The 20,499-nt window shown below is 32.4% G+C and overlaps 1 protein-coding gene across 4 annotated transcripts in view; it reads left to right on the top strand.

The window, feature by feature from the left end:
* The window catches only part of LOC141449200 (uncharacterized), a 180,490-nt gene that overhangs the window by 154,798 nt on the left and 5,193 nt on the right, over window positions 1-20,499 (top strand). For 3 of the 4 annotated variants that reach the window (XM_074118376.1, XM_074118375.1, XM_074118377.1), the window contains 7 exons: window positions 1,375-1,519; window positions 10,223-10,278; window positions 13,628-13,774; window positions 15,025-15,232; window positions 16,081-16,228; window positions 17,309-17,441; window positions 20,016-20,214. In XM_074118376.1, coding sequence (XP_073974477.1) covers window positions 1,375-1,519; window positions 10,223-10,278; window positions 13,628-13,774; window positions 15,025-15,232; window positions 16,081-16,228; window positions 17,309-17,441; window positions 20,016-20,214 — 1,036 coding nt within the window. Of the gene's footprint in view, window positions 1-1,374; window positions 1,520-10,222; window positions 10,279-13,627; window positions 13,775-15,024; window positions 15,233-16,080; window positions 16,229-17,308; window positions 17,442-19,108; window positions 19,311-20,015; window positions 20,215-20,499 lie in introns of those variants that run through there. The other variant, XM_074118378.1, reaches the window with a different exon arrangement.

The raw sequence follows: 20,499 nt of genomic DNA, 5'->3' as shown, positions 1-20,499 counted from the left end.
AATAATTAGCAAATTGCAACATAAAATTCTATATGAATTTTAATCACATTTCGGATATTATTCTTAATATTATATTCTTTTACTATTAAAATAACATTGCTGAGGGCTTTTATATCTGCAAAGTTAATGTAAATCTTTCCATCTTTTTATGACTTTTCTAAGGAAGTCTGTAAAATTGCATTTTGCAATTAGCAATTGCAGTATTTATTCAGTACTGCAATATATGCGTACTTTGTTACTGTAGACTATCTTGTTTAATATTTATTTAGATGACATTGACCTACATAATAATTCTGTGGACCATTCTTCTTAGCCATCAGATAATCTTCTGCCCAGCTTACTCACAGATTTAACCTTCAGTTCGGTCAGTAGAGCTGGTCCATTTTTATTTAAACTAGATCAGCTAATTAATTAAATTGTTTAAGAAAGTGATAATAGTTTTTATTATGTAGGTTTGTTTGTTTGTAGTGCGCATTGATTGATTGTTATTTTGATTAGGGAAGGTGGTTCTGTACTGAGAAATTACAATCTTCTATCGTTACCGGTACTAAGAAGGAGATTTCGGCGTACTTATCTATTTTTCATATAATTCAAAAAATATTCTATATTTGTAACTTTAAAATTTTAAATATTAACCGTTTTTTTTAAGAATGTGGTATTCATTATATTCGATTCGGATACTTCATCTCGTTGCATCGCGTGTATTAAGAAAGATGAATGGAAAATAGAGCTAATCTGAATTACCTCCGCCCTTAATTCGGCGTTAGTCTTTGGTATGCTGAAAAAAATAGACGGACAAATTAGTTTATCACTTGGATGACTGTTGCATTTCCTAAGATGAAGTATGTTAAGATGACCTCCAGAACATTTGCAGTGTGGACTGAAATATATTTCAGCCAGGATGTGGAATGGTCTTTTATTCAGGTCTTTTGAATTTTTTAGCGGATCGTAAGATTTGTATTTTTTATCAAAAAATAACTTCTAACAATGTACGTTGTGGGTAGGTAGATAGGCTTATTAGGGATTTTGTGGATCCAAACAGTCCTATATTTATTCATTTGCTTTTGTGGGCAATTTCATGGTTCTTTTTATATATTGACGAACTTGTTTTATATTAATTAGGTAATTTATGCAAGTATACAAACTGGCAATAGATTTTTTCATTTAAATACCTCCGAATGTGTAATGATAGATAACAATGATTTCCTTAACTTCCCCTTGTTCTCCAATTAAGATTTCTTTTTTTAGACATCCTTTAAGGTATTTGTGATTTTATTTTAGAATTCTTCTAATTGAATACATATATCTTGAAATGAACTCTGTATTTTAAACTTTCCTAGTTTGCATTTTCAAAAGTTGTACATGTTTTTTCAGGAGCCCAAGTTTGAGACGCTTACCAAAGAGACTGTACAAACATACCGAGGTAATAAAATTGAAAGGAAGATCACTTCACAGACTAGAGGATCGCAGGAGATCAGCAACGAACTTCTTAAACAGCTTACCCTTATTACCATACCAGGTAAACATTTAGTAAACAAATGTTGTTTGGTTAAATGATTGACGTTGTGACAATAGCTTCATTTCAAAACTGTTCCTGTAAAAACGAAAAACCTTTTACTTGAGTTAAATTTATATTTTCAACTCAATCCTCAACGGCCCGAAGTTCAGGATTCCTTTCTTTGAGGATGACCCGGTGTTTGGTGTTCGAATGTCCCAACGTTCATGAAGCGTTGAATTTTAAGATAATATAGCTTAAATTCACTTGTATTCTCCAATGTCTTCCTACTTTTTGATCTTGACGCCATCTTCGAGTGATTCATCTTCTCAACCGGATTTTCATCTTCAATTCAGTCTCTTTCTTCCACGTTCAAGATTCTCCTCTTCTATATTTTCCTTTCTTTAATTTTATTCTCGTTTTTGTAGTTTACTTCCTTTTTAATTGTATTTTCATTGCTTTAGATTTATGTTATGACTGCTCTCAACCAATGCCTTTTTTTTTTCTCTTTCTTCTATTGCCAACTTGTAGATTGCTTACCTCCAGCAAACTCTTATTCTAAATGGTAGGCAGCTTAAATTTCAGAAATATTCGATAATTCGAATGATTCCTCTGAAATTGTTATTAACGTTAGATTTATTGGGAAGACGTGGTGTTTCCAGCGAACATCATGTACGAGGGGGTACCCAAAAAAAACCGGTATTATTTTTTAAAAGCTATTTATTATTTACAAATTTTTTACAGAACAACCTTATCCCCTTCAAAATACTCTCCATTACAACTAATACATTTGTCCCACCGGTGCTTCCACTGTTCGAAACATTTTTTGTAGTCATCTTTAGAAATGGCTGACAGCTCCTTCTTCGTTTTTTTTCTTGACCTCTTCAATGTTGTCAAATCGGTGACCTTTCATGCCCTTTTTCATGCGTGGAAATAAGAAAAAGTCGCACGGAGCCAGGTCAGGCGAGTAAGGTGCGTGGGGCAGCGGAACCATGCCATTTTTAGCCAAAAACTGTGTAACAGAGATGGCTGTGTGTGCAGGTGCATTGTCGTGGTGGAAGAACCAGTCTCCTGTTTGCCACAAATCGGGTCTTTTTTGGCGGACACTATTGCGCAATCTTTTCAAAACTTCCAAATACAAGGTTTGATTGACGGTCTGACCTGGGGGGACAAACTCTGAATGGGACTACGCCTTTGGCATCAAAAAAGCAAATCAGCATTGTTTTGATGTTTGACTTGACGACATTTTTTTGGTCGGGGTGAAGATGACGTCTTCCATTGGCTCGACTGTTGCTTTGTTTCTGGGTCATAACCATAGCACCATGACTCATCACCAGTAATGACCTTTGACAGAAAGTCTGGATCAGTTTCAAGCTGTTGTTTCAAAGCACGACATGTTTCAACTCGATGTTCTTTTTGATTGTCAGTCAGAACTCGAGGAACAAACTTGGCAGCAACCCTTTTCATCCCCAAATCTTCCGTTAAAATTCGCTGAACCGAGCTCCAAGATTACCCACTACTCTCTGACAGTTGATCAATTGTCTGTCGACGGTCTGTGAACACCAACTCTCGAATTTTTTCAACATTTTCGTCGATTCGGGCAGTTGATGGACGTCCAGAACGAGGTTTGTCATCAATCGACATGTCGCCACTTTTAAACCGAGTAAACCACTCGTATACTTGAGTTTTTCCCATAGCGTCATCTTTGTAAGCTGTTTTCAACATTAAAACACTTTCAGCAGCATTTTTGCCGAGTAGAAAACAAAATTTCAGAGCTGCACGTTGTTCACTTAAACTTACCATCATAAAAAACGAAAAAAGAACAAAACAGCGCTGGTAAAAACAATCACTGCAGATGAACAGAACAAGCGAGGCAGACAACACAGGCAGGACTGAACTGGCAAGGAATTGCGCTATACACGTCCAGCGGCAGAAATGCGTACTACATAAGCTCCATGCGCGGCAACGCAATTCCGGTTATTTTTGGGTACCCCCTCGTATACTGCGAGTACATCCGTATCTTTTATTAAAAGAAATCAAAATTCTTATTACTGGATTTCGGCACCGTTCTATTAAATAAACGTTATGATAGTGTAATATAATTATAAAATATATTTGTATAAGTTTCATTTTTTAAATTATGTTAGTTGGGGGGAAGAACTTGCAAATAAAGCTAATGACTGAATCGTGTCTAATTCAGCAGGTTGTTCCCGTGTTTGTTTACCGATAATGGAAATGTAGATAATTTCCAGCTGACATGGTTGGCGTGTTTTACAGGAATTTGTTTTGAATTATTTTGTTATTCGATTAACAAACACATGCAGCTTGTCTAATTTATTTTTTGTATTCCTTATTACACCATACGTGTCGATGGCAAATTACTTTCTTTCTTTTCAGTTACCTATACCGTTAAAGTTTTGTAGACATTAGACTAGTTGGTTTTTTAAAATTATGAAAGAAAATATGTTAAACTGTTACTACAAAAATGTAGACCAACTGTTAAATGTGGTAAAAGTGTTGACATGGTTCGCTGGTTAGAGCGAACACTCTTAACTTTTTTCTTTAGGAAGGAGGAACACTCCATCTAAGAGATGATCTCTAGGTAATTTCCGCTTCAAGCGACGATTGTCCGGTAGGTGAGTAAAGGAGAGGTGTTGAAAGAGAGGATTGGGATAGGGATAAGTTTGTTGGCGAAAGAGATGAGTACGTAGTTAGAACCACAGTATGGAGTATTTAGGGCCTTTCTTAAGATAATACGTGGATCGATTTGATATTAATTTTTAATCAGAATTTTGGATAGGCCCTATTCTTGAGATTAAAAACAAGGCCTGCAAAGCTAAGTTATATTGTAGATCTGGGTTAGATTCCCGGTCTAGACTGGATTTTATTTAATCGTCAATATGAGTAATTTTTAGTTATGTAGTTGTCGCCATATATTTCCACGTCGGTCTTCAAAGTATCTTTTGTAGGTTGGTTGGTTTGGGAGTCAAGTGAGGTTCGATTTGCGGCCACGTAGAAAAGTAGTTTAAAAGTGTATTTGATCTTGCCGTTTCAGTCATGAGTTTCGATTCTCACGTTTAGTCTTTATCAATGTAACTAACTTATGCTTCTTCATTCAATTTTTCTTGGAACAGATTTCTGTTTAAATCTGAAAATGTTTCTCACATTCAGGTTTTCCTATTTATGGATGAAACGTTTGTCTCTAGATCCAGCTGGCTGATCCTACCTACCAATGTACCAATCTGGTGGGAAAAACTTTTAGTTTTTTTTAACAGAGACTAGTGTTAATCAGCTAGCTAAATTTTTATTTAAAAACGGAATGCTTGAGGTTAAAACAGAACATTTTATTTCTGATCCTTGTTAGCGTGGGATCTGGTGTTGGAAGCGGTATTGCCGGATATACAGAAGGATTTTCATCAGTCACAGTAAAAATCTCTGTGTAGCATTATCAAATATATCGTTGATTGATTTAATTTGATTTCAATAATCAAAAGTAAATATGTTTCGATCGAAACAAAATAACATACATTTAACCAATTCTGTAAACCAAGAAAGTAAAGTGCTCTACACTGTGATTAAGTGTAATATTGCGAACTAGAACAAGTTCAGCACACTTCTCACAGAGATTATAGCCCCACTGCAAGGTCTTGGAGGTTTTGTATCCCAGTTGGCATGCCAGCGGTAGTTTAGAGTTGATTAGAGAGTGACATACTTTTTATAACCCTACGTTTATTTTGTTACTCATGGCAACATTACCGTGTCAAAAAATTCTGTCAGCTACTGGAGTTTTCTATTTTATTTAACTTTTTGGATCATTTCTCTGATCTTCTAGTGGACCAGTGTGAGTTATTAGTTGGTTAATTTCATTAAGTTTTTAGCAGAGATTTTTTATTTGATGCTAGACTAAAAATATTATTTGTAAATTGAACTTTAGTCAACAGGAAACGGGAAAAGTGTTTCTCGTATTAAGTAAGGTTCCAAATTATTGAATTTTTAAAATAATTGTTTCATATTTTTTCATACATGGATTTTTTTTAAGTTCATTGTATAACTCAAATTATATTATTGTAATCAAATAAAATAAGAGAAACAAAAAGGTTTGCCTTTTATGAAGGTGTGCGTACATAGTTGTTGAAACTTCAGGATCTTGTTTCCATCAAGAAAGCGCTCAAGCAGGGACTGTTTTCTCTTTTGGACGAGAAATTCAAAATTCTATTCTCATGAAAAAAAATATTGATTATCTTGGATTGAATCACAGTTTTGATTTTGCGGATTTAATAACAGTTAATTTACCAGTCCCTCGTCGCGAGTGCAGAAACATCTTACATGGTTATCTTCAGAAAATCGTCGTTTTTCAATCTTGTGATGGAAGAAAATTGTTAGCAATATCATCATAGCGAGGTTATTTTATTACGGTTGACTCAGCTGTGATGATTTTTATCGATTTTATTCTATAATATTTTGTTTGCACTATGAACTTGGCAATTGTGATAAACTGCCTGCCACCCCAAAATGTATTAAATTTAATTTTTTATTACATGTTATTTCGTTCGAAGCTGCGAAATAAAGCTTTTATTGCTTAAAGATTTCACTCCACAACACTATTCGTGGCAGAGTGGAAGCGGGAGAACGATTTCGATCCTATTCGTAAAAAGCACCTCAATGCATATTTCTGACGAATTCTACGATTTGAAAAATCTTCACCATTTTCTTTCAGAGAAAGTTAGCATTTCTAGGTACTAATATTTTTATTTTAGAATACTACTATTATTTAACGATTCACGAACAAAATATTACAAGGACAATGGAAATGTAATGACTCGCATCATTTTGTTGATTTATGTCGCAATTAATCAAGTATTTCCAAATAATGAAAAGCTTCTTCATATGAATAGAATACAGTTAAATGAATTAAAAGAAATTAAGTGTCGGTGAAAAGAGCAAACAGCGTAGAAGTTTTCCATTTCTATTCAATGCTGGATTATGAAGTTAAAAAAGAAAAAGACTCGCAACCCTTCTGCGTTGAATACTGTCCTAGATAAAACGTAGTAAACATGAGACCATTAACCCCAAGCTTTCCTCCCTACAGTTCTGTGCGTGCTTTCAGTATGGACCAGAGTTTTGCCAAGTAACGTTTTACTCGTTTATTGTTTTCATTTTAGTCAATCGAAACCAATTCAATAAGAATTAAAAATGGCATCATTTGTAAAATCATTTTTTACAACCTCTTTTAGGACACCAAATCTTGGTCAGTAGATATTAATCTTATAAAATAGTGAATAATTTTATATCTTTAAGATTCACTTTGCTATTGTAAACGGATAGTCGAAATCGATAATTTACAGTATACATATTATGTCCAACTTTCGGAACCTTCCTTTCGACTTAAACGGAATTACCCTCTTTCTTTTTCACCACACACTCCCTTTCTCTTGGGTGTGGTGTTTTACCAGGTGGCAAACATTTTTTAGAGAAATGTAAATGATATTCTTCAATTTCTTGACCAAAATACAAGAAAATGTTCGTTTAAACTGAACTATTTTCGTAACTGAGATGTAACTGAAAAATTTTCCTTCAGACATCTTTAAAGACAAGATTACAGTTGCTTTTTGTTGGTGAGTATACTTTTTGTAAATGAAGAACCCTTTTAATTTTCGTTTATTGCAGTAAGTGCTATATTCATTTCCCATTGACTATATCTATCAAGTAAAACAAATAAATAACTAAAATTCCTATTTTTTTGAAAGAGGGAGTAAAAAATTTGCTATAGTAGATCAAGAAAATTGGTGACATTCAGTCTAAAACTGACAAATTCTATACTGATCTATAACAGAGAATTTAAATTTAATTAAGATTTTCAATTCAAAATGACAGTGTAACAGTTATAGCGCTTTTAATCTCGCTAACAGCTAACGGTGGTGGCCGAAATTCTAGCCTTAGCCCCGTCAATACTATCAAGCCGTAATCACAGCTGGAATGGTGAACTGCACAAGTGCAAGAGATACGTTAAGGCGCCACCCTTTGTTTGTTATAATTCTTCAATGTTCAGACTGCTAATCTATTAACATTGTTGTGCTGAAATGCTGTTGTTATAAATTGGTAATAAAACGTTTTCTTTCTTTTTAAAAAAATATAGAAGGGGAGCCAATTTTAGATATGGCCATTAAATTATAAAATTGATTTGTTTTAATCAAATAAAAATTATTGATTTGCATCATTATTTAAAAATATCGGTGACATACATATTGTTATCTCGATTTCTCTTTGAATATCAAAAGAAATGTAATTTTAGATTCCCATTAGTTTAAAAATAAATTACTTCGTTTTTTAAATTACGTAAAAAAATAAATTAAAAAGAATATTATTTATTATGTTATGTGAAGTTTTTGAATGATATACAGCTCATTTTTTTGTTAATATGTATAATATGTTGGTTGTTCCTCATTCTAATGACCTTTCAACTTAATGATCTGTGACCTGAGCTGGGGGGTTGTACGTTGTCGGCCTCTGTGGGGCCATCTCATTATGCTAATTGGGTCACTTTGATTATAATGTACTTTGACCACTAGTCTAGCCTTCTCTATGTCTATGAGGGGCAGATTACATTAGCTTTTAGGCAAGTTCAGGTCACAGATATTATCTAAAAGTATTTCCTTAAATATGCTGCATGAAATTCGTTTTGGTTCTAAACAATTTGGTTTATTGTATTTTCTTTTAAAATTCGTTTGCTTTTAAATTTTGTTTCAGAATTGGTGTAAATATTGATTTCGTCTCCGTCATTAACTTACTGCTCCTTTAGCACTTAATACTTGAAAACTGAGTATATCCATGCCTATCGCTTTAACTTCTAGTCAAATTCATTTTAGAGAAAAATTTGATGAATAAATATTTAGTGTTTTGCTCCATATTTGCATAGTTCTTGGTCGTGGATTTTTATTCTTCTTTTTTTATTGGCACATGCGTAACAGTATCACAAGTTAATAGTCATTAGATCTGTCGAACAGCTTTTTAGTAGAGTACATATTTCGGGTGAAATTTAAGAATGGCCTCATGATATTCTTCGCTTTGGACGGATTATCGCTACGGTAATGTATTCAAAGTTGGTGAAGATTACGAGGAATAAAGGAACTCTGCCCCATTATTTTCAATATTGAAGAAATGTGATTGTCATATTCTCTTGTTTGGGGTTTTATCTCGTGATAAAGAACTGGACGAACATTCCGCAAATAAAGGAGACGGCATATTAAAAGGAAGAATCGTATATTTTCAAAGAAAAATTGGGGTAGATAAGACAAGGTTTGATTAAAATCTGACCAGAAACTAATCCTAATGGAATACTATAGTAATTTTTATACCGTTTTGAAAAGATTTGGAAAGTGGTTCTCTTTACTAATGCGAAAGTGTATTTAGGGACCTACTTTAGCTCCTTAGGTGGGGTTTTTCAGATTAATAGGGCTGCTATTTAGATTAAGTGGAGACCCATGTTCGCTTTTAGCAGAATAAGCGAATTTCGCTTTAAATGTTGGATACTCTCCTTTTTGCATAAATTCCCATTTCTACATTTTGCTCAAAGCGGTTATATCTAAACTACAAATTCTTAATCGAAACTTATGTACCCTTTATTTCTGCGATTCTTTCTGTTCGATAAGGAGTATCTATGAATACATAAATATTAGTCATTTATCTATATTACATCCTTATTATTTTGATTTTCTTTTCTATTTTTGAGTATTTCTGCTTACATCATTTATAGTTAAAATTTCTCTCGTTTAATTTTTCCACATAGTTTCATAAGTTCTTAATATGTTTTATTGATATTATTATTCTGTTGATTACTTTTTTTTATCGAATTGATTTATACCTCTTAAGTTTTGGATAAACTTGCAAAATAGTCTTGAGTCAATCTATTTTCTTTAATTTTGGCTCTGAATATACCAATTTTTCTGCAATCGACTTCAAGCCAACGTAGCCTTTATTTGTAACATTTACATTTTGTTTATTTAATGCTTTTTTTTATACCTAAATAAAATTATTTCGATTAATTTCAAATATTCCAACAGATTTTATGCGCCGATTAATTTCTGTTGATAGAACGTTAACTGCCTAGATGCCTAAAATGAAGCTGCAACCAATACAAAGTATGAAAGCCGATAGTTTTTTTTTGTCCATCTAAGAGAAATTTATTGATATTAAATTTTGAATCAAATATAGAAGTGATAGATTGCATATTTTTCTCTCCTTCAGAAACAAAGTGCAGTGGAACTTAGGTAAACGTTATTAAAACTGTATTGATCTAACAGAAACTGAGTGAACAGTTAAATGCTATATCCAAAAATCAAACAAATGTAGACAAATTTTTCTTCTTCTTACATTATTGCAGCGAATAAAGTTTACGTAAAATTTTGAATTTTAATAAATTGCTTGTTTTGCTCACATTAAGTAATATTCAGTGAATTTACTGTCATTTTGAAATGTAATAGGTAGCAATATTCTTAATAATTGCAATCTAGCATTGTAGTAACAATATTAATGAAGAGTAACCTTTGTCACACGTACTGAAGATGCCGCTTTTGGATTCCACAGTATTGTGTTTCAAGAGTTTCAAGTTTCTTCTATACTCGGGCACTATAACTAACCTCCTTGCAGATATGTGATTCCCATAATAATGTCTGTCTATTTAGTTCTGTTTTTTTTTATTTTTCTTTAATTAATTTCTTTCCTTTGTAGGAGACAATGAAAAGAAGAAGCCAGTGGAGAGCGTAACTTCGTCCATCACAAATCAGGTATACTTAGATAATATTACATTGTTTTATTATTTATTTTATTACTATTACTTTTTATCGTTTAGAGTTTGTTCATCACTGTTTGTATTTTATATCTGCATTTAATGAGAAAACTTTACCTGAATCTTTGGTTATGGGCGATACTAGGTATTAAACACAAAGATTAAATCATTATGTTTTGGGATAAAAACCACTTCTCATCTCCTGGATTATTGTAGAAAGTTGGCAGGACATATCTCTCTTAACTAAATTCTAGTTCGTCTGGTGTCCTTATCTGCGAGGTTTCGCAACATGTAGAAGTGAATTTTTTATCACTTTTTTCGTGAATTAAAGTGTACCAAATCTATGGAATATTAGTATAATATTTTGTTTTTCTATGACATTGTGTCATTTCATATTCATTCATAATTTGGATGTGCATAATTGAAATTCTTAGTTTCTTGCTGAATATTACCTCTAAGAATTAATTTTAAATTTATATAAAAAATTGTATCCTTTTGATTGTATGAAAAATTGCTCCAATTGTGGCAGTTTTGATTTATTTAATTTAAAAACGATGACTTCAATTAAGACATGAAATATTACAAACTGTAAAATCTCTAAAATAATCCCATTAAAACCACATGCTTATTGTCAAGGTAGGTACGACCTTATTGGAAAATACGGAAATGTTGATGCCATTGATTTTTTAACTGGAAAGAAGTAACTTTATGTTCTGATTTTTACGACAGATTTCGGAGAATATAAGTGAATTAGAGAACGTTTCTACAGTTTCAGAGGTCTCTGAAATGGTATTTGATTGTAGAAACAAAGAAGGAACGTTATCGACAATATCATGCAAGTCTTAAGTGAGTAGATTGCATACGGGCGCTGCAGAAACCTTTTCCCTTACAAATTTTTGTCTAGCGTTAGCATAGACTGAGGTAATAGCTAATAATGATAGAGAATTGTTTAATAATTTGGCGATTCTTAAATTAGTTAAAGTAGTATAGGTAACGAGGTGAACTTAATGATAAAAAAACAAAGTGCATTGAAATAAACTTGAACACTGAGGTGCATAGTTCCGTACATAATGCAGTCACATCCAGTTTGAAGGGTTAATTTGCCAAGCAAAAAGTGAAGTGTTGCGTAAATTCGGACTTGTTTCTTTGGATAAAGCCTGAAACATTTACCGGGGCCGAATTGGAAATACACCCAAACAGCATGGATAGGGAGGAGCAGTCAGTTCACTTTATAGTAAGGATTTGCGGGATATGGGGAATGTGCAAGGAACCTCGCTTGGCCAAATCGATAGGGAAAATGCATTCATTATTAATTACCTTCTTGGTGGCTTCAAAAAAGTCGCTAAAAGACCGAAAAGTTCAATACGTCAAATGTTGAGAAAGTGGATTTGTATGTGTTAGGTAATTAAATTGTATGTTCTATCAGCAGATCTATTAATGCGAATGACTCATATATTTGTCATTTTAGTCACTAGAGTTGATCGCTGTTAAAAAATAAAAAGTAAGTATATCATTAGGAGATAAATTGTGTTTCGTTTATCTTATCACAATTTTTATCAGCATCAACAGTTTCTGTGTTGTGGTCATTTTCATTACGTCCGCCTGCGCAATCAGACTTTGCTACAGATTTCATTTCTTTTGCCATTTTTATAAGTTGGTTACTAAAAAAATTTCTGGAGTTTTTATGTGATGAGTGGTTGTAACAGTTCGATAAGTGAACTATGGGAAAGAATCATTCTAAAAACCAGGTAGAATTAGCACATCATTTCGTAATTCCAATTTTATGTACTTAATTCTGGATTTTATTTATTTAGAAGTTTATTTATTTTGAATGTAGTGAATTATGTTGGCGAGGGTTCCATCAATAAATAATTACTATTGTTCACAAATTTATTGCTTCCAGAGCGCTTTGTTTGCAATTAAATTATTAATCGTTAGAATAATTATTAAAAATAAATTAAAACAATTGGAATATTGATAAACTATTTTTTAAGGATTCTTTCATTTAAAGTTTATAAAATAATTATCCTTCATAGTGTATCCGAACTTCTGAAGTTTTTGTTTATTGTATTTTTCATAGTTATTCTAAAGAAAATTGTTGTAAAGTAATAATGTATTTGGTTCGTCCAATCCAGGCCCTGAGACAGCAAACATAATCCACAATATTCAACTGTCACGAAAAAGAAATACTGATTTATTTTTATTATTCCAAATTTCATTTGTTGTTTACGCATCTGAATTGATTGGATAATAATCTAATTGATTACCGTTTATGGAATAAATTCTAGTCTCATTTTTTTTGTTTTATAAAATTTTAGAAATTATAGTGAGCAATTGAGTAAACCAGCCACTGTTTTTTGAAATAGGTGCGGAAGTTTTTTAGAAATCCTGTGACGTGTTCATTTTTTATATGATTATTTATATTTACTTTTTGTATAGTCAGTTGTTAAATGTGTGTCGGACATATTGAATTTTATAAAATTTTATTACACTTTAGTAATTCACTACAAGCTTTTGGCATTTTTTTTTTTATTTCTTTAGTTTTAGTATAATATTCTTTTTTATTTACGAACTATCACGGCACTCAGCATGAGATTTCACGCTCAAATTTGAGCTTCTTTGATAAGTTATGATACAATTTTAAGAGGTAATAACTCAACCCCCAAAATCAACTGAAAACGTTAAAATCAGGTTTACGAGACTAAGGATGTGATTAGCCGTTTCTTCAGCAATTTTGATATCCTTGGAGGTTTCTACCCCAACAACGCATTACACTGTCACTCTAAGCATACGCACTACTTGTGGATGATGGGTGTAAAAAAGTACAGGAAAAATGCGCAGAGTACAGTGATGAGCTTAGACAGCGGCAGTATGGCTGAAGTTGAGAAATGCGTTCATCAGCTGGTTAGGACATACCGATGACTAGTAAAGTGTAGGGTGTTACGACCAGCGTTACTCTTGCTATTAAGGCTTGCCAAAGCATTTCTTCAGAAAAGTTCAAGGATTTTATTGTGACTTCTCGCTTGTAGATACAATTCCATTCCCGAACCTAGAATGGATAGCTTTTTCTGATTTTGATACAACATTTTAATATTATTTTACACTAAGGATTTATATTCATTTTGTCTATGGAACGATAATGATAAGATTTAGTTAGTGTTTAATGTCGATTCATTTCAATCTTAATTTTTCAATCTTTTTAGCGACCTTTTAACAAAATTTATAAAAAAATTCTACTGTCAGCCACTGACTGTCAAAGTTAAATTGAATAAACCTAATTGATTGTAGAAATTTACTTGATTTCACTTTATAAGAGAAAAATGCTTAATTTTCCATGTATTTATTAGGTGAATGGCGAGCGTAAGAAGGTTTCTACGCCCAAGAAGAAGGAAGTTGCGTTCGTGGAAGCTGATCAGTTCGCACTGCAATGTCTCGAAGCGCATAACAGCAAACGAGCGCTTCACAAGGCTCCTCCTCTACGACTTTCCAAAAAAGTTAGTTTATTAATCATTTATTGTTGGAATTAGGTCTGAATGTTAAAACTAGTAGAAGTTTATTAACTCTTACAGTATAAGAACTCTGTTCTTAAGGTTTATAACAATTTATTAATTGATTATTTAATTCTAAAATGATGAAATCTAGAAAATTTGGAAGAAAACTCTCATGACGTTTCCGTACTCTAATTATTACAATAAACGAATTCAGTAACTGCATTTATGCAGTTTCTCTAATCCTAATAAAAACTATTTAGAGGAGTGCTTCAGTTCTTTCGCAGAGTGTAGATGAATTATATTTCAGAAGGAAAAAAATAATAATAAAAATAATTGAATGTTTCGAGCGTAATATCAAAAAATCTCATTTTTGGGTTGAGGCAGCGTTTCTTTTTATTCGAGCAAAAGTCAAAATGTTTCCCCATAACTCAGCAGATTTCTTAAATTTGCCAAATATTCTTTATTCCTTAACAGACTCCAATGCTAGTAACAATTAAGCATTTTTTCTACAAAAACTATTTGTGTAGGCCACATTTTAAAAATAGCACCAAGCCATTTATTAGAAAACTGCACGTTTTCTTTTCTATTTTTATCTTTCGCTGAGTGAAAATGTGAAAAGTTAGAGAAAGGTTACGTTTCCTGAAAAATACAAAGAGATTCGAATCTATAACAGTTAAAAGTTTTGATGTTCCTCTGAGTTAATGAATGAGTTTCAATAACGGAAATTTAGAATAACTACAGGAAAATATTCCGTATAGTTCTGCATTTTATAACTTGCGCGTTTCGTTAAAACCAAAGAAACTTTTGATGTACGACATCAATAGAATAAGATATGTGAACACCAATAAGAAGTTTTGAAAAAAATTACTTTTCTCTCAATATTTCTTAATATCCGTCTTACAAAAACCATGAGTGTGATTGCTGCCGTCAAATTGAGAGATATATTTTTTACTGAATATTAATAATGTCATGCCTGGACCTATTCATGGCTGAGTTACTTCCGAAAAGCCTGCAATTTTTTAAATGGTTTTTCGAGATTCACCTTCTCAAACAAAGCAGTTTGGTCAAGTGACTGTTGGCGCACCTACCTTCTCTTACTTTCTAGACTCAAAACTCACCATTTTTAAACTAATGATGAGTAATGTATGAGAACTAAGGAAATGTCAAGAAACAGAAAAAGATTTTAACTGCGTCAAATCATGTTAATTTCATTGTTGTGATGAAAGTATTGTAATAATAAATCTATTTTGCAGTTGTGTAAATACAGTGAAGAGTGGGCCCGTCATTTGGCTAATAGGGGAGAAATGATCCATAGATCTGAAAGTGAATACGGAGAGAACTTATTCCTGGTCTGGAGTAGTTCGGGCAATGTCAAAGTTGACGGTTCTGAACCTGTAGAGAACTGGTATGCTGAAATTAAGGACCATGTTTTTAACAAAGAACCTACAACACTTAAAACTGGTAAATTTTCATTTTACTTTTTAGATATCAGAGTGAATGTAGCAATAGAAACTTTAAATAGAAATAAGAACAAAAATTTTAGATTATTAACGAGACGGTCTAGCTTCGAAGTAGTGTGTACATCTCAAAGTAATGGAGTAATGAGGACAGAGGATTCAGAATTCAGATGAAAGTTCTGTGAAATGGAATAATAAAATTGATTCCAATCCACTGTCTTTAGAAGCTCTGTTCATTTAGAGATTGATGTTCCTTTAGATTGTAAGGCCAATACAATGAACTATGAGTTTACGTTCTGATAATTCCAGAGTTTCCTTGTTAGTTTTTTTAATCCAAACAGTTGCATATTGCCTTTTAAATTTGAACCAACAAATCCTAGAGATTACTTTAGGGAGTTTCTCCGCTGTGTATCTTCTACCGTCGGTTAGTGGGTGACAACAGGTGGTGTCAATATTGTCGTTACTTAGTAGTGCAACTAGCGCTGGTGTAACTTTCAAATAAATAAAACCCGCAAATAAGTGGCTTGTTAAAATTATTGTAATATAATTTCTTTTTGGTTGGAGCCTCTATCAGAAACAGTCTTACTTGATAATCTCTTGGTAGATCAGAGATCGCGGCACTTTCAAACTGGTGGTTGAGTGGCTACTTATTTAAATTATTGTGGCTACGAATGAACGCTTTTAAATTAATATTGCTTAAAATGTTTTATTGAACTCTGTAGAACAGCAGCTTTCAAAACTGTTGGTGTATGTTACTGAAACAGTGTTATAGTTGAAAACTTTTGAAATTAAATAATTTTGAAGTCTTACTATACTTTTTCACCAAATAAATTGGTTTTACTTTTTTCACAGGTCATTTCACGCAGGTGATTTGGATGGAAAGTGAAGAATTAGGTGTTGGTATAGCCACAAGTAAGACGGGCCAAGTATTTGTGGTATGCAATTATAATCCACCTGGAAATTTTATTGGCTCATTTGCTGAGAACGTTCCGCCAATCGGGTATGTGCAAGATTTCTTTTTTCAAAGTTATTTTTCAATTTCTATTCGTGAAATTGTAATCAAGGACACTTAAGTATCCATTCAAATAATTGTCTCCAAGAAAAAAGAGCTTATTTTTTCGTTGAATATTCAGTTATTTTTTACTTTAAAATACTTCGTTTAGTTTAAATATTCAACTTACAATATTGCATTCCAAGTTAGTGATTATTTGATGCAAAATATTGTGGTGATACTGCTTTCTTGCATTGCCCAAATCAAAGTATTGCAACATGTATTTTTTTGTATTATTGCATAGATGGTTTCAAAAAACTTTTCCTAAGATCTAAAATTCTGTACCCGTCTAATTAATGAACTTTTGACCCCTGATCTTATAGCAGACAAAATATCTATACATTCGTAACACTAAGAACGGAAATACATCTTTTCTTGCCTGGTAGAGAGAGAATTTTTCTAAGGACGCATTCAGGATTGTTGCACTCCAGCTGAATTTCTCAAGTCAAAATTTCATTTTCGTCCCCTAATTCCTCATTATCTTGCCGAGATTGAGTTCACTTGGTGGAATGTCATTAAGATAATCAAATAGTTGCAGCTTTCTTTTGAAATAATACTATATGTATATAACGTTGATTGGTGCCATTTTAGAAAGTCCAATGAGCACAAGATGACTTAAGACTATAACCATCTAAATAATTAGTCTTCCTTCGAGAGCATAAATAAAAGTGCCGTTCCTTCTCCTTTGGCAGTGTTTACTAAATCTAATGAGATTATTTTGTTTAACCATCCACTTGCAATAATCACAAATCTTCCGATTCCATTAAATTAGTGATGTTTTGGTAGCCCAAAGGAATCAAAATATATTCTTTTTTTGTTATTATTATAGTAATCATTAAAGAAATTGCTTGAATTACAATCTTACGTATTTTTTCCCTAAATTTTCATAGAATTTAAATTTCAAATTTAGAGCAACAAATCGGTAAAAGCATGCAAATTAGCGTCACCTTCAATTCTATCTATAGAATGAACTTTAAACAGAAAAACGCAAATTTGTTTTTTAATAATTCGTTCGTTTGATCTTTTTAGTGGTTTTACTTCTCCACCAAAAACTTTGGCGAGTGAAGTTAGAAACGATGAAGTTTTCCAGAGAGAAATGGTCAAGTTTCACAATGAGTACAGGTCCAGGCATGGCAGTCCACCACTCAAAATCAATCATGAGGTAAATATTTATTACAAGATAGAAATTATTTATTATTTTAATGCTGTAATTAAAAAAAAAAAGGATTCCATTATAAACTGCAAATTTATTAAAATCTATTAAATCTAGTGTTTTCGTCAAATAATTAATTGGAGGGAAAATTTTTAATTTATTAAAACTGTCCGGTAGAAGGGTTGATCGTCAAAAAGCGCATTAAAATGCGTAACGTTGAAAAACACCCAACTTTGACAATTTTTTTCTCTTTTTCTATAAAAGATAAAATTCCGTGATTTTCTTTAAAATGAAGGTCCTTTCCCCATTTATAAGTTAATTTTTTGAAACTTAAAATAATTAAATTTAGACGTCTAATATTTATCCCCTAGAAAGGGCTCCTACTGGCTCTCCTGCAATTTTTGTTTAATTCTCATTGTAAACTCCTATTATTGCAAACGAATAAATAAACTAATTCGTTTTGCAGCTTCTTTTATACTCTGTTCATTAACTCTTATAAGTTTACGTATTATATACTAGCTTCTAGTTAGTTTAATTAAGGTTGTAGAATTTAACTATACAATAAAATGGCCTTATAATGCGCAAAATTATAGTTTCCTGAAATTTGCTGAACCTGAGGAGTGGTATCTTTAGCTTTCGGGGAGCTAGAGGGGTTAGGTATTTAGCCTGTTTGTGTTTAGTCCGAACCGTTTGCTCTCAGACCATCAATCTTCTTGATTGTACTTCTTCGTGGTATTTAAAAATCATTTGTCCTTTCTTGGTTAGTCTATTGTCATAAAAATCCAATTATGTTTTATTATATTCCCTCCACGGGTTCCTTAATCTTTTCATTAAGTGGATGATTAGCCCACAGTATTCGTGTCTGCTGGAGAGGTTGTCTCTTTTGAGCCTCCAGACATGCTCTTCACAGAAAGCTCTAGAAAAGGGTAGCCTAGGTTTGTGCTATATGGGCGCTTGGTTTATGTGAGGTAGTGTCCTTCTGGTCTATGAGATCTATGTGAACCCTTTTAGTCACCTTCTTTGGCAAGCAGAGAATACTATTAGATGTACTCTAGATCCTCGTTCACACGGTTTATGTTACAAATGCCAGACTTTAAAATCCTTACCATAAAAAGGTTGACTTTAATGCCCATAGTTCCAGTCCCCTATCTTTTGTTATGTGTATTGCCTTGCAGTTAAGTTTCTTTAAGTAGTGAGTGCCTTTCAATATTTGGAACCAATCCACTCATGGATGATAGCTTGTATGTATTTCTTAAATAGATTAGGGTATAAGAAGATAACAGAAACACCTTTCTTGATGCTACCAATCAATCCTCTGTCCAGTTCTACTTCTTGGGAAGTTTGTCTGAAAGAATGTTTTACTAACGCACAACTGGTGTGCGGCTGCTAATTAATTGTTAGGGCGACTTGCGAACACACGTTGAGAAGATTAAGCCCTTTATCGCTTGGTTCTAACATCGGAAGGAAGACTTAGAGGACAAAGGCAAAATGAGAAGCACCCCTAAAGTAGCATAAAGAATTGTTGATAAATTCGTTTCATTCACCATTTTTTCATAGCTCCTACAACTTTTATTAAAGAAAAATCCAAAGATATTCCTATTATTTAATGGTAAATATCTATTTTTTTATATATCCAATAAATAACAACAAACAAAATAACTTTTATAACTGATTAGTGGGAATGGAGAAGAAGACATTTGCGCAGAACCTCTTTGGTGCCTCCGTGCAGTCCTTTCAGATATCAGAATAACAGCAGTCGGCAACCGGATCGTCTTTTTGTTGATCTTAACAGAAGACGTAGAACTATTTGGGCTGATAACTTTTATTTATTGTCTGGACATTTTTAATTTTTTTTTTCATTATTCTTATTTTGTAAATACTAAAATGCTATTCACTTTTATATACATTTTTTGCAATTTTAAATTTAATAATTTGTATTTGTAAGTAAATATTTCAAATATAAAATTTTACGAATTTCTCTTAATAAAAAAATAGTTTTGTCTCAAAAAAAAGCCTTAAATTCTCCATTCAATTCAAGGTTAGAAATATTTATATTTAGTGTGGTTTTCAAATAACATTGCTAATTTCTAGGATTTTATGACATTTCTCGATTTTGCTACTAAAATTTTAGGTTTATGTGTGATTGCTGTCATTAACAATTATTTATGTTAATAAGTTTTTGTTTACGCATCATTTGTTTTCTTTTCGTTTTAGTTTTTGAGTTATCATTGAAATTATTGAGTATTTTGATTGCTATATCAAACGTTTTGGTACTAACTTCTTTTTTTTTAATACTAAATGGATGTTACTTAATTTTTATAGATTAATAGTAAATTTCGTATCAGTTTCTTTGCAAATTTAGACAATTTTGTGCAGAACAAGTTTTCTTTTTATTTTCTCGAATTTTTGAAGGTCTTTTCAAAACAAATTAACTTTTCACGGTCTAAAGTCTGCAGTTGATCAAATAATAGAAATTTTTTAAAAGTTATTTCAATTTTATCTTAAATTTATGGCTTACTAATTTTGTAACTACATATGTAGTATGGGAGGTAAGCTTAAATATGATCTTTCTTTCAATTTCAGATGAATCAAGTAGCACAAGAATGGGCCCTTCATCTAGCCAAGGAAAATAGATTGGAACATCGCGCACGATCGCAATATGGTGAAAATTTGTTCTCTATGTGGTCCACCAACATCGCCGGCGCTAAAGATGCGTGCAATAGTTGGTATTCTGAAGTAAAGAATTTCTCGTATGGAGTGGAACCTAGAGCTCTTAACAGTGGTAAGCATTTATGTATTTCTTAATGTTTTCTGATTTGTATTTATCAGGTTATTTTTTGCTCCCAAAATGGAAGCTAATACGCTTTTGCCAACAACATCAATTCAGAATAGTTAGTTCCTACTGCATTCCTATTCCTATTAACTTGGCAATTATCAGATGAAAGTTGCGAAAACAAAATAAGAGTTTATCCTCGTGCAAGATGTGGGTATAATTCACAAATTCGAAATTTTTGTAGCGGTTTAAACTAGGAAGAGGTTGGTATAAATACTAATGGAGGCAAGTTGA

The sequence above is a fragment of the Rhodnius prolixus genome, unplaced genomic scaffold, assembly GCF_049639745.1.
Source record: "Rhodnius prolixus isolate KJV_2025 unplaced genomic scaffold, Rpr scaffold_2, whole genome shotgun sequence".
Classification (NCBI taxonomy): Eukaryota; Metazoa; Arthropoda; class Insecta; order Hemiptera; family Reduviidae; genus Rhodnius; species Rhodnius prolixus.
Note: the sequence above shows the minus strand (reverse complement) of the source record. Positions and strands in the feature narration are given on the sequence as shown.